This window comes from Rhinolophus sinicus, linkage group LG10 (genome assembly GCF_036562045.2).
Source record: "Rhinolophus sinicus isolate RSC01 linkage group LG10, ASM3656204v1, whole genome shotgun sequence".
NCBI classification, from domain to species: domain Eukaryota; kingdom Metazoa; phylum Chordata; class Mammalia; order Chiroptera; family Rhinolophidae; genus Rhinolophus; species Rhinolophus sinicus.
In genome coordinates, this window is record NC_133759.1 from 64817161 (window position 1) to 64832552 (window position 15392).

The 15392-nt window shown below is 41.2% G+C and overlaps 1 protein-coding gene across 7 annotated transcripts in view; it reads right to left on the reverse strand.

Annotated features, from left to right (window-relative positions):
* EIF4E3 (eukaryotic translation initiation factor 4E family member 3) overlaps nt 1-15392 on the reverse strand; it is a 109592-nt gene that overhangs the window by 14127 nt on the left and 80073 nt on the right. For 4 of the 7 annotated variants that reach the window (XM_074313293.1, XM_074313294.1, XM_074313292.1 and 1 more), the window contains 5 exons: nt 14625-14719; nt 13058-13118; nt 10756-10822; nt 7202-7357; nt 123-2926 (listed from right to left, as the gene is read on the reverse strand). In XM_074313293.1, coding sequence (XP_074169394.1) covers nt 2880-2926; nt 7202-7357; nt 10756-10822; nt 13058-13118; nt 14625-14650 — 357 coding nt within the window. In that variant the 5' untranslated portion in view covers nt 14651-14719 and the 3' untranslated portion in view covers nt 123-2879. The other 3 variants (XM_074313290.1, XM_074313291.1, XM_074313288.1) reach the window with 3 other exon arrangements.

Sequence of the window (15392 nt, forward strand, 5' to 3'; positions counted from 1 at the left end):
GGTAGATATTACACTGTGTCTAGTGGACCTAATTTTTTTCCAAGTTTCTTTAGAATATAAAGTCTTGTGACTAAATAGATACATGATGTAGATATGAGCTAGATTCAAGAAGAAAGCTGAGGTTAGAGTCAAGTTAAACTCATTTAAGGTTTATTAGAGCTGTGTTATTCTTTTCGTGTTTTTTCCCCTGTCAGTTGTACCATGAATTCAATAGCCACATTACGTTAAGTATACATGTTCACTGTAAACTACACTCTCATTTCAGAAATGTGAAAAAGTGGCGGGGGTGTACGGAAATGCAGTCTTCAAACTGAGAAAGTCAGCATTTCAGGAAGTGCTTGCAAAAGCAAATTGAAATACAAGCAAGTTACTTGAAGTGAGTATTGTTCCTCCGCATTTAGCAGCTGTACTTTCTTGATGTAAGAAGCCCCGAGCTCGGACAACCTGGGGAGTAATGGGAGGAGAAAAGCACACTGGTCTCAGAGTCCCTGCCTCTGCATCACAGACCCTGAGGAATTACAGACAAGAAAGCGAGCTCTGGTTTCTGTGTGTCTCTGTGTGGAGAGTATAGGCTGCACCTGCAAGGACTTCGCTGAAAAACAAAAACAAAATAGGATTCTACTGAGACATCTCACTTTCCCCAGCAGCGGTCGAGATGAGTACACTGCCCTAACATAAAAGTCACATGATCCACAAAATATTCCCTGGGATCTTAAAAGAGTATTGGATTCTTTAATCCAAGAAAGTAATGAGAGGGTTTTTTTTTTAACTGATTAAATCAGCTTAGTTCATTCAGCGTCTCTTATGAACTAAAAATTCAATTAGAACAATTTCCAAAGCAAAATCTGACAAAATCCTCTCTTAAAGCAATTTAGATGATAGGTTCTTAACTTAGGCAAATTAAATCCTTCTTACAGTTGGTATTTTCCACAGGGTCAGAAACAGTTGCACGAGTTCTCTGGGACAAAAATCTACTTTGTGTCTTAAGCCATGTTTCATGATCATAAACAACAGAAACTAGAAGACATTAATGTGAGCCTAACATTCCTATTTATTTTATTTTTACTTCAAAGGCTACATACATGCAAAAGTTGAACATGTCATCACAATGCTTTTAAATAAAGTTCAAAAATAAAAATACTTCAAAATCCACTTATTATGGAATATATCTGACAATTATAATGAAGGTAATTCAATTATATCCTTTTTCTAATCTATCAGAAAAATAGTTATATTATAAAAAAGAATTTTAATTCATGTCCAGAATACCTTTTTTCAATCCTCGATGAATAATTTAAAAACAAGTTGGATGTTAGCACAATAAGTTAAATAAGTTAAATAAGTTCCAGCTTTTGGGAAATGGGTCTGACATCCTTATGCCTCATTTTGAAATCACTGAAGAAACTCAAATTTAGAAACAAAGCCTTTTTAAAAAACTGATCGTTGCTATTATGGTTGATGTGCAAGTAGTAATGCAAGTGAAGGGGCACAGCTTTTAAAAATAGATATTATTGAAAGTCCTTTAAAATGTCTGAAAGAAGACTTTTATTTGCACACACAGGCAGGACTTGAAGCAGCCCACCGGTCTCTGCTGGCACTGCAAGAGGAACGTGAGATCCCGGACCCAGGGAGGTCTGAGCGCGGGGCCCTGGCTGCACTGTCTGAGCCGGCGCTGGCTGCGACTCCACAGACACGCCAGCGGGAAGAATCTGCAAGTGGCCCCGCCCTTTCAGATGAAAGCTGGGGGCGCGGGAAGGGGGGTGCACATTCTGAGCATGGCTCCATGCTCCTCAGGGAGGCTTCTGCTTCTTCTCAAACCAGTGTTTCTTTGGCAACATAGTAGGTGATGTATTAACAGTTCCAAAGAATTAAGATGAGCAGAATGCACTCGAAGTTCAACTTTGTGCGTGTTCACTTTCATCCTGGAAATGAGATTGAACTTCCTGCTCTTGAATGGAAGGCAGGCAGTCCCGGGTTGGAGGACTGCCGATTACCGGAAATGACATGCATTGACGTGGAAACCCTTACATGCAGGGTTTTCCTCACAGGAGAAGCTTGATTCAGACAATTAAAATATTGCCTCCTTTTTCAATCAGAAATATAAGGTTTCCTATTTGGAGGAATCCCTTGCTACCCCTTAAACCTTCCTTTGGAAAGGCCAAATGAAATTCTGGTTAGAAATATATTCATAGAATCCAAAACCTAGCGTTTGATTTATATCCTGATTTATCAACTGTGATTATAGTTTACATGTTAGGCAACCCAACTATTATTTTCCTTTTATAGCTAAAAATAAATAAATAAATAAAGTTTTAAAAAGGAAAAATAAAAGATGTGTGTGCCGTCAGTGCAAAATCTGATTAAGTATGTTTTTTCTTTTCCCTGGGACAGAAAAAACAATGCCCAGTGCATAGTACATAGGAATGTGTCACAACAAATAATCAAGACAGGTTCCACCAGCTAGTATTCCTCAAAGTACAGTGTGGTTTCTCAAAAGCAGTATTGTCATGATTATGCATCTTCTCATTAACTAGGTACAGCAGAGCTACTTAAAGGGAAACCCATTTCTTGTGCCTCAATGAAAGGGGAGTGTAGAAAACAATAATTAGACCGAATAAGGAATTTAAAAGGGGAAAAAAAATTGGAGTGAACAGAACATTTAGAAAGCAAATAAAAAAAAAATATGATGGTAGAAACCCACACAATCTCCCACACCCCACCTGCCACTTTGAGCCCTAATTGCCCAATCTGCAAGGACAGAAACCCACTCTAAATTGACCAGCATCGGACTTCGGCAAGTCTTCTCTTCACTGTCCCTCCTGTTAAGACCGTTTCCAAAACCAATCAGCAAAGCACAAAGAATTCTTTACAGAGTGCAATTAGTGTTTTCCACGTCCACCTTCAAAAGCATGATGCTCTTCATGGGCTAAAGGACAGAAAAAAAAAAAAAAAAAGAAAAAAAGGAAAGAAAACTTTAAGCAAAGGATGGGGCAACCCTTCTCTAAGGCATCTCATTCAGTTTTCCCAAATGTTGGCAAGAACTCAAATACCTTTTTGTGCCAGTAACTGTTAGCTAAGGCGAGCATTTCCTGAGAAACGTAATAATGAAAATTAAAACAAGGAATAAACAAGCAATGGGCATGTTGCCTGTTTCTTCTTGCTGTGCTGGAGACGATGAGTAATCCAACAAGCTGATGAACAGAGTATGTTGGGCTCTGAGCAAATGCTGCAGGGAAAAAACGCACCCCACAGAATGCATGGGTAGGCAGGGGCCTCATGTTAACCAAGATGGGCCATTCACAAGCCTATCTTGAAAAATAAAATGGAATAAAAATAAAAACAAAGAACAACACAAGGGTGGTGACAATTATGTCTCCCCACCTTTGAACACCCTCTGTGGGACATGAAGTTTCATAAAATTGATGGGTCTTTTATTTTGCCCAATGATTGTTTTTCCCCAGCTCTATTGTCTGGCTTGCAAAATTACTAATTACAATTAAAACCTCTAGAATAAAAATTATCAAAAATACTTTTCAAAGATTTAAAACTTTAAAAAGTGGAAGTGGGAAATGGGGAGACCTATGAAATACATAACATTTCCTCCAAGGCAAAGGGGCCAAGACTGAAAATCTCCTCTCTGGACCTTGTTTAACTATCACCATGAAGCAAGGGCAGCCTCCCTTCTCTCAAGTGGACAAGTCTCCATTGCTTGGGTCTGACAAGCCAAGGGTGACTCAGGATCCAGTGCTTTGTCCCCGTGACCGGACCAGCAGTAACGGTGTCCTTGGAGGCACACGTTGGGTGGCCCATTTCCTCTTATCCTCTCCCAATTCTCTGGGTTTAATACGGACTAAATTCTTCAGACTAGTGTGGGGTGCGGGGTGGGGCACAGACCATCTTCCCTAAAGGCTCATCCTGGATGTTCACCCCGCCCTGCTCTTCACTAGGATAAAACCTTAGAAGGACACCTGTAACTCCGCAGATCACTTCTGGTTGGCTGAACTCCTAAGGGAGGCCTGTAATCCAAACTGATTTAATTGAACATTTCTCACAAGAAGACCTTTGCAAATATTTCACTTATGTTGGTTTTTTGCTCTCTTTTTGTTTCCTTTTAAGAAAGATTTTCAGGGCAGACACTGAAGAAAATATGGTCTGCTCTGCAATAAAATATACAGTGCTGCTGTGTCAAATGGAGAACCATGAGCTCATGTTGATGCTGAGCTGCATATTACAAAATCAGGACATATGGACTGTCCAAAGATTCGTAATAAGAATGAGGGACACGGTGGGGCGGTCGTAGCTGAGACACTGACGTGCTGCAACTTGGATGGCTCGTGGAGACAGCAGATCAGAGAATTCAGGCCTGGGAGAGCCCTGGGGAGCAGAGGAAGCTCCGTCTACCTCAGGTAAGCCTTGGCAGAAAGGGAAGATAGAAACGCTGGAATCCAGGGCTCAGCAAACTTTTTCTGGAAAGAGGCATGGGGTAAATATTTTAGGCTCTGCCGGCCACAGGGTCTCTGCCAGTCATTAACTCTGCCACTGTCACATGGAGCAGCCACATGCACTAGGCACACAGATAGGCGGTTCTAGTGCCGATACACTTTATACACATGTGGTCACTGAGGTTTAAATTTCATACAATTTTCATGTGTTGTAATTCTTCTTTCGATTTTTTCCCAACCATTTAAAAATGTGAAAATCATTCTTAACTGAAGCCCATACAAAAACAGGCGGTGTGTGTACGCGCTGCAGATTTGGCTTGAGGTTTGTAGTTTGCCAACGTCTGCTCTAAACAATTCTCAGGTCAGAAAAGACATGTCATTCAGCTGCTCTGAATAACCTAACAGCATTTGTGGGGTGGGGGGGGGTCTCTATACACTGGGAGTTTCTCAGTCAAATAACCAATCTTTATCCAATTCACATATAACTTATCGGCAGCCCTCCCCTCACCCACCGTGCTAGAAGCCTCAACAATATGCTAGAGCTCTTTCTACATGGCAATCTGCCATGTCACCCGGCTCTGGTACATGTGCGAATACTTCCACCAAGATCCTATTAACAAGACAGTAAAAGTGTGGAGCTGGCCATTTCTAACTTAACTCACGCTACGACCGTTCTTCACGCTGTGATCAGATTCCTGCCCAAACTTCACTTTTCCAAATCAATTCTGCAGCTCGTGGTATATGACCCGACTGAGAAAAGGACTGCCTGCTTTATGTAAAATAAAGAGAACTGCTTCTTCTTTTCTGACTGAAATTTTTATGTGAATAATCTTTGAGTTTTTAAATGTGAATTTATTCCATTCAACTATGGGTTTCTACTGAGACCGTAGCCAGTTCTGCAGCACCCACAAACCTCACAGTGGCATCTAGCTTTAGGGCGCCTATTCTGCTTGACTCAACTGGCCAAACTGCAACCTCTCCCCAAGTTTGTCTCCTGCCCATCACAACAGCTAAGCAGGGACTCATCCTTTAGTCTCACCTGATGGGATGCCCTAAAATCAGCCCCGCGCTTTGTGGCCTGATTATCGAATTAAACTCTCATGTGTTGAACCTGCTGCCAATCAACACAATACCTAGAAATTTCATCATATAATTTTGAAGTAGAAGGGACCTTGGAGATCATTTCAGACCAAGCTCCTCACCATTTACAGAGAAAATGAAAGGATGATACACTGTGACTTGCTCCAGGTCACACTGTTGAAATGGGACAAAAATCCAGAGTGTCTGACTTAAACGTTCCAAACTGCTCTTCTCTTTTGAGTCACATGTGGAGCTGGTTCAAAAGCAGGAAAGAACTTTTTAGCCCCGTTCATAAATGGCAATGGAACACACTTCCTTCCAGAGTGTCTGCTGCGGTCAGTTTTGTGGAGTAGTAAGAAAAGACCCTCAGTGACCTTTCAATTAATATCTGGAGTGAAAACACAATTAGTGTTCCCTGAGGAATGGAAATGGTATCTACAGATGTGCAGTTGCCACACCACACCGCCAGTAAGCGCCTTCTGCAGTGGCACCATCTGTCTCTTGTATTTAAACTTTCATTTCCAGTTCAGAAGTGGAGGACCTCCTGGACATCTGCAGCGCCTGGTCAGTCTCACTGCTAAAACCTAAATTGTGTGGTCTGTGCTGTGTGGCTCCTTAGAGAGAGCCTTAGTTTTATACCCGCCACCATGCTAAGACAATCATGAAACACAATTGGATTTTTTTTCCCTCTGTTTTGGCAAGGGGTTGAGAAAAGTGAAACAATAAATGAAATGTGTTTTAGCAAGTCTAAGATGTATTCCCCCCACTTCACAGTCCACATCTAAAAACCCCTGGAATCAATACCGTGTCATAGTTTAATTGGGAGCCTTTTATTTTTCTTTCTTAGTAATACTAAAATAATACTTATCATCCAGGGCATCTGATATTCAATGAACTACAGTCATTAAAAAAGTGGGTTACTGACTCTTGGAACAGTTTGGGAAATAGAAAATTTATCATACATGCGTAGGGCTGCCAATCCTTCACTCTAACTTATGTTGAAAGTGTAACCTGAAGTTTGATCTACCAAACATTGGTTTAATAGCACTAAGCTGTTTTCATTATGACAAAAATGACTTTTTCAAGAGAGCACACAAAAGCAATGAACATGAATCATGATGGAAACAATGGGTCCACATACCTGTTCATACTGCTAACATTTCAGCACTGAGCATGACTCCTCTTTTAGGCCTGTGTCCCAGTCACCCGCAATGAGGATGCATTAGCATTTCAGGAGAACAGTCAATCACCCATGCTCAGAACTGTTCCTTCACAAATACAGATGCTACACATTATAAATTCCTGTTCATGAAGGGATGACTGAATATCTACCTGCCAGTCCATACAATAACTTTTGTTGTTGTTATTATTGCTTCAAATAGAAGGTAATTTTTTTTCTGAGAATGACAAACGTAAGGTCAGGTTTAAATGTCTGAAATAATAAATACAATGTGTATCTCCTTTTCTGAGCCATGCATTTAAGAGACAATTAAATCTCATTTTAATTTCTGAGACTGAACTTGCTTTTTAAAAAAACACTTAAATGTATTTTATTTAAATGTTTTCTGGATTATAGAATTTCAAGTGATTCTGCCTTCCCCTCATTTGCAACACAGTTTCTATTTTTAAAAGTATGAAAGAATTATCTAGAAGGAAATAACTGGAAATGAAGCACTTACGTTTATAAAATACTGCTTTAAAAGATATGTGGGGCAGAAGTTCATAGATCTTTTCTAAAACGGTTGCTTCACCCACCAAGGAGGCATTTACATTCCAGACTTGGACGACGTCTTCTCGGTCCCGAACGCTCACGCTCACTCCTACCACTTCATCATCTAAGGGGAAGGCAGGGAAGAAGACATGAGTGAAAGCTTCAAGTTTGCCCGCATTGTTTTTACATACTTATCATTGTATCTGTACGTTATAAACCAAGATTGTAAAAAGGAGGTGGCACAAGAGAACCCATAATAAATACTTGTTTCTAAGGAGAATTATTGGACAAAAAGCAAGTTATTGGGCAAAAGCTGTAGCAATCACATCACATTTAACCAGGGACTTAGATAAACAAAGTGTTCCAGCCAAGCAAATTTTCCAGATAAGTAATTTCGCCTTTTTAACATATTACCAAAGCTTTTTGACTATTTCTTACTGTTTTGATGGGACTTTTTCTCAAATGAGTTGTACAAGACTCTGCCCTCTGGAAGCCAAGTGAACTCAAATGAACTTTCTATCGGTGCTTGACTCTCTTTGTTAAGAACAGCAAGTGTTTCTCTGGACTTCCTGCCAAGCCTTCAGGTGTCTCAGGGTGGTTAGCACCACCTGCCCCAACACTAACTGGGCCCGGACAGTGTGATCCCAGTTGCTCTTTCTGCTTTTTCGGGTTTGCTTGTCTCCTTTCCTATCAATTTTCCTGCTCTCGAGTATTTCTCTGTAGCCTCCACCTTCTGCAACTGGGCTTTAAACTGTGGTCTATGGACCCAAGGACCATCTGTTAGCACTGTGGATAAAGGAAGAGTAAATATGAATACCTTCCCAGTGTGGCTCTGCTCTGACAGCACTTCAGGGAATACCCATTAAAGCATTTACCCACACGAATTCATGTAGATCTTTCTTTTTTTAACTAAATTTGGATTTGTGATCCAGACAATCCTTGTAGATCCTCGGGAATAGTGGTTGGATACGTAAGGTTTGTTTACTAGCACAGGCTCCCAGGCAGCATATGTGCTCTGTGGACACTGATTTGCAGCCAAGTGACAGGAGTAGACTTTGGACTCCTGGTTTACATGGTCAGTACATATTAAAGATGTGGGGTGAGCTCTGTTGTGTGTACTCAGCATCAGTAAGTAGAACGAGAAAGGTAAGCATCAAAATTAGGAAATGTTGCTTTAATGACTATGCTTTGCCTAATTTGCTGTAAATCTGTAAATCTAAATATTTCTGTCATCAGTTCTTCCAACTGTCTTCTGGACGTTGAAACATTCTAATATTTATATACAATTTAGGTAAGCACATCCTATTTACTAAGGGAATTCCTCTGCAGTAAAATAATTCCTTTCTTTCCTCCTTCCTTTCCTTCTCTCCCTCCCTCTGTCCCTTTTCTTTTTAAATGAATTTGATCATGGCTGAATGAGTATGATTTGGCACTAAATGATTCCATTTACATAAATGTTTGAAACTGGCAAAATCAGTCCTATGGTGTTGGAAGTCAACTGGCGGCCACCTTGGGGTGGGGGGGACGAGGCAGGATTCCGGGAGGGCGGTGGGTCATGTGCTGCCCCTTGATCTGGATGCTGGTTACAGGGATCTGTTTCCTTTGTGAATATCTATCAATGTATACATATTACAGCTTGTGTACTTTTTTGTATATATGTCACAATTAAACAAAAAAATTCCACAAAAAATAGTATCTGATCATGGCTATCTGACAGGAACTTATTATTCCATCAAAAAAATTTATTTTATGTACAGGTTTCTCATTTTTTAATTTACACCTTCAAAATATACTTGTTAGAGTTCAATGTTAACTTTTATGTACACATTAAGTCATCAAGTGAAGAGGGAAGGTTTTCAGTTTACTACTTTCAAGAATGGCCATGAAGTCACTAGATGAGACTTTTAGGAAAATCTTGGCCTTCCCAGTCTTTCAGTGTTGTCCACCTCTATGCTTTTGGTCAGAGGGTGCTATAACTGATGGATGCTGAGTATGACCAATTGTCCACATTGCAGTTTGGCTTGGCTTTTGGTAACTTGGCATAGCCTACTATACTAGCATAGCACTTTTAGAAATGGCGTAGTAAAAAGGCTGCCACTCATATGTACAGGCAGATCCACCTGCAAACGTAATATTCATAAGCAGAGTCAACCGAAAAAAGCCTGATTATTTTAGGGTGCTGGCAGCATATGACATTAGAGCTAGGAGGAGCCACTGTTTAAAGATAGAGGAAGTGAAGCCCAGAAAGATTAGCTGACTTGCTTCAAGTGGCAGAGCCAGGTTAATGGAAGAGCTAATGGTTAATGGTGGTGTTCTTGTCTCCTTAGTCAACCACAGAACAAAGGATCTTCTTTACTTAATCCTGGCTATTTATTATTACTTAGATAATTTTCCCTGGTTCTGGAAACAGGAATAATTCATACAGAAAACTTCCTCTCCCAGGGATTTCTGTATTTATAATTATACATAGGACGTATTTTTGGCCACATATTGTGAAGTTGCTAACCACTCCCTATTAAAACAGAAGGAATCTGTGCTTTTAAAACAATTTCATCTTAACCCCAGTTTTGTCTTAAGTAAATAAAAAAGTGGTGTAAGAAGAAACCCAAACAACAGCAGAATTATTGAAACCACTAGTGAGATGAATCTGAAAGTTGCCATCACACGGGCTAGGCTTACAAGGGCTTCTAAAGATAGACCATCCAAGATGTCTGAGGGCAAATTAGTCAATACCAAGTTATTAAAAACAAATATTAACTGGAAGCTGAACAGGAAAAATGTTGTCTAATGTTACCTCAGAAGCATCCAGAAAGAACTACCCAAGAAAAATAAAACTTTAAACAAGCAATTTAATTTCCCTCTTTGAGTGATTTCATGATAAAACAAAAACAAAAACAAAAAACAAAACAAAATAAAAATGCACTCAAAGGGGCTCTCAGAAATTGACTAAATATTTGAAAGTGGTCTCCAAAGTCCTGAAGACCTTATATTTTAGCCTCACTTAGGGGGGTCGGGTTACAGTGCTGGGTGTACCCTGCCTACCTTTATCACTCTTTTTGAGCAGCAGACTCAGAAAGGGACAGGAGAAAGGAGAAAAGGATTGAGAGGGACAGAAAGAGTTGTGTCTTCCTAACTACAAACTTCACTAGACACCAAAGGCACTTTTCCCTTCTGGAAGAACTGGACTAGGAAACCAACCACAGTTCTGTTAAGAGCCCAATTAATACCAAGTTTTCTTTTCTTCTGCGTATTTATTTTGGACAGATGGTCACAGATACTAATAAGATGAATTATGAGGGAAAAATACATATGCATATACACAGACGTATATACATATAATATACACATATAACACTTAAATGCCACAATCACGCACGTAAAAAAAACCTAAGTACCTTCACAGTTACAAAATAGACAACTTCAAAACATGTGAAAAGTCAAACACACAAAAACAGACTTCTGCAAGGAATAAGCACATGCCGAGCACACGTGAGCAGATGGCTGGAGCTGTGGCTTCTTTACCTGCAGCAGCACAATCTGTGAACTGCTCCCCGATAGTCGCTAACAACAACTCTTTCCAAACTGTGGACTGGGATGGGAAAAGAATAAAAAACAAAAAACAGAAACCAAAAAAAAAAAAAGAAGAAAGAAAAAGAAAAAAAAAAGAGAAAACAACACACATATATATTTTTAGACAATTATCTCCAGAACTAAACAAGTCATATTTTCTGCAACTCCACACATACTCCCCATGCCCACACGTGGCGCCCACAGACTTCTCCACATTACAGCTGTGAACATTCACAATAGGGGCAGGTATCGCACTGTTTGACAAATAACTTTCCACATAAGGTACAAGTGATCCAAAGTCACACATCTTGTGTCCAGAAACACAAAGCTAATCTCTAGTGGAAACCTGACGAAGTTCAAGGAATGGGGAAAAATGCTTTCAAATGACTTATAATTTTCTGATTTCTTTACCACTCTTGGATTTATAATGTATCAGCTGGTTACATTTGAGCACAATTAGTAAAAGCCTTCTCTTCAAAACCCTTTCCTTTGTTTTTCTTGTAGTTTATAAGGTACTCCAAAAGTTACACAGTAAAGAACACTGAAGGTTATCAACCTCTCTGAGCATCAGTTTCCATAGGTGAGCAGGGAACGGTAACAGGGCTGACCTCCCAGGGCTGTGACCATGAAATCAGTCACTAAGTGCATTCAAAGGACTGAGCACTGTGATCGCCATCGCAGGACTCAACCATCCCACAAATAGCCATGTGCCAGGGCTCTGTACAAATCCACGGTGCTAATAGTGTTTAGTATTACGTCCTAAGGAGCTGAAAGCAGCATAGCTGAGTTTTTCACCAAGACAACAGCAGTTTTAACCATTGTGACCTCTCCCTCTCAAGGAGGATCTTCTTTTCTCTTTCCTGGCCCCTCCCTTCTGGTCTACTTGTCTCCTATCTCGAAATCATCCCTTCCATTTTTTGTCTGTCCCAATTTCAGTCTCTTACACTGTTTGGAGAGAGAAAGTGAGGGAGTGAGAGGAAGTGTTCTGAATTCAGACGAGGCTGGCCTACCAGACTCCCACTCGTTGACAATTAAGCATGCGCCGAACTGTTTCAGAAGAGGACACATGTACAGACATGAGGAGTTCTTCTCTGTGACTGAATGTGGGCAAGTGGGTTAACAACAGACAGGAAAAATGTGCCTTTCAGCCCGTCTTCACTGAAAGTTGGCATCATGAATGTTTCTACTAGAATTCAAAGTCTAGTGTTAGAAAATAACATGAAAGGAAAACTTGTTCTTACTGAAATTGAAAAAAAAAAACTTACATTCTCTTCTCTTATATTCTCTGCTTTCTCTCCTTTTTAAGGGGGACAGAGCGGATTCATAAGCCTTACTTACATGATCTGTTATTTGCTCCTCTCACATTTTTTATTATGTATGCCAAAAAATAGGACAACGTTGGAGGTACACATCTTGACTGATACTTGTGTCTTTAAGAAATAAATCTGGCAATATCTTCAGGTATGTGCTTATAGGGAAATGACTCCAGCTCAAGCCTATGGGTCTCTGGAGACTTTTCAATGCTTTGAGCTTATCCACATGAAAGAAACCATGAAAAGGTGAGAATGGGTAGCATTTGCCCTTTCATCTATTTTCAAAGAAGACTTTTGGTTTCCCAGGGCTTAGGAACAGATTTGAACATTCATCTTCAGTCAGCATGATGAATCAGAGCCCATCCCTGGGAACCCAGGATTCTGAGTTTTGGCCACTGCAAACCAGGATCCCACGAGGCCATCCTTCCAACTAGGTTCTCATCAGCGCCAGAGCGAGGCTGGCATAGCCTCACGTGAAATCCCAAAGGATGGTGAGATGCGAGGCCACCCCAGCATCCCCTCTCTGTACCATGGTTATTCTCAGAACCACTTAGCCCCCATTGGAGGAGGGATGAGCCTTTGGTGGGAAGAGCCCTGCTTCTCGCTATGTAAACGAACTTCTACATGTTCATTAGGACTTGCTGAGGAAAGGATCCCCATAGAGATAAGGAGCTTTCTGTAAAGGTTACAGGCATCTAGCTCTTCAGACTACAGAACACAGTAAAACCATTCCACCACTTCTATAGAGAAGCACAATAACATAATTTCAAAGGGAGAGCGTAAGTCAGAAAAAATCACCCAAGTCAGAACTGAATTTCTCACCCCCAGTTCTGTTCTGACACCACCAGGCAGACCATCTGAAAAGCACAAAATTAATGCTCATCGTTGCAGTCGACACTTGCAAGCGTAGCCAGGTCTAGGAAAGAACAGGACGAACCTACCGTGCTCTCCTTGGGCACTTTCATCTTCCATACGCCACCCTTTGCATTACTGTCCTCTTCCCTGGATCAAAGACCAACATCTAAAGTTACACTCAAGGATTAAGTGGTTCTACATACATTTACTTTAACAACAGATGACATTGAAAACAAAAAAAAACCCCCAGTATTCTTCAATAAACTCTCTCCTGGTCCTTTGACTAGAAATAGAAGCTGAAGGGGGTTGGGAGGGAAGAAAATGGAATTCAGTGACCAGGAGGGCAGGGGAGGTGATGGGACACTAGGTTCTCTTCCTCAAGGAGGTGGTGAGGAGAGGTTCCCGAGATCATCTGGGGATGGACAGATTAATATAAATGCTCGTGTAAAGGCCTTTACATTTCAGTATCACAATCATGGCATCACCTTGTATGATTCTCGTACCAACCTTGTGTTGTGGGTCTATTAGGAGACCCAGCCCTGTGGTGAGAATTTGCTGTGTTTCCCTGTTTAGCATCTGCTTCCTCTTCTGCTAAGGGCATCCCAATTTCGCTTTACAGAGCTACCTGTACCCTACTCTTATGTCAGACCCGTTGAGAGAGGGATGATTCCACACCCTAGCTTCAAAGGTGGACTTGTGACCCACGTTTGCCAAGAGAACACTGCCTCTTCTAGCATTTGTGACTAGCTACAGATGGAAGGGGTGACCCACGAGAGCCAATGAGAGCCAGCTATGCCATTCTACTGGGGCTAGTGAGTGCTGATGCTGACATCCTTGTAGGGTGTAACACAAGCTGTTATGAGCTATTTTGCCACCACAAATGGGACAGGCTGGAAATTAAACCAATGCAGAGGAAAGCAGAGTAAATCAATGAACAGCATCAGGTTCCTCATAACATTTGAGCACCCAGTTCTGCCAAAAATCAGCCCTGCCCAGTGGACTTCTCCGTTATAAGGGCCAAAAATCTAATTTTCTTTCTCATGTTAGGTTCTTGTCATTTTCTACCAAAGGAGTTGAGGTACATTTTCATTTTATTAATGAATACATAACTTAGAACAGTTGAGGGACATAATACGGATTTATTACTAACTGGGACTCCAGCCTAGGCAAACCACCTTCATCGCTACAACCAGCTACTGAAGGAGGATACCTTCCCTTGGGCCCTGAGCCATGGTCAACTCCACGCTAAGGGGTCCATCCAGAGACGGTCTGAGGTGCTATGGTCGTTGTTCAACCATCAGTAGATGTGGATACCACATCTGTCCCCCTGAGTTCCCACCGGCCTGCAAGCTTTTTCACTCCCCTGCCGGGGTCATTACTGAACAACTGATGCAACACCCTGTAGAGAGCACTGCTGAGGACCTCTTGGTGGAGACACTTCGGGCGCTTGGCAGAGGGGCATTGAGAACCTTCTCATGATCCTGAGCCCAAGGTGAAGGGCTTATTCCATAATTAAGTAATAGCTATAATCACTATCCAGCATCACCTGGAGAAAAGTGCTGTGGCATTCCAAGTCAACACGAAGTAAGTATTTGATGAGGTTTACCATCATTTCCCTCCCACCTTAACCTCAAATTAAGGTGAGACACTTACCAGAGTGGTCGCCTCTCTCCTCTCATTAAATGGTAACTACATCTCAAAGGCAGGCTAGTGACAGGAGGGATATTATTGTACACACTCCAGAATATCTTTAAAAGAAAAACATTTAGTTTAATATACCCAGTTTTGATTTTCACTATGCAACTAGATTATAAATTAATGAAGTAAAGAAAAAAAATCAGATTCTCATTAAGTCCTATCCATTCAAAATACATTTTTCTTGGTGTTCTAATTTTCTGCTAGAAAATGTACCCTAATGTTAAGGAATGTGCCCGCTGAAGTCGGACCAAATTCTGTGCTCCAGGGTGCAGTGGTTATTAAGCAAACATTCCTAGCAGCGTATCTCCACATCAAACTGGGATCTTGCTAATTAGTAAGGATCTTGCTAATGATTCTTCTGACAGGTAGATGGCATCGAACAAAGCCTGTAGTGCTGTACGTGCACTGGTACATAATGCAGACATGCTTCCTATAATGCAGACTGTGTCTTCCATCTAAGCCTGGAAGGAGTCTGTTATGCTTTGGACTGCGGGTCAGGTCTCATGGAAGACACAACGAGGAGTCGAATTAGGTGCTCTGTCCCTTTCCTCTTCCCTCCTAGAAGTAACAGGGAACAGCTCAGTTGCCCAAGATACAGGGTCTTATGGCTACTGTATTCTCCTCAAATTCATATGGTGAAACCCTAACCCCCAATGGCGTAGTATTAGGAGGTGGGGCCTCTGGGAGGTAATTAGATCTTAAGGGTGGCACCTCCATGATGGC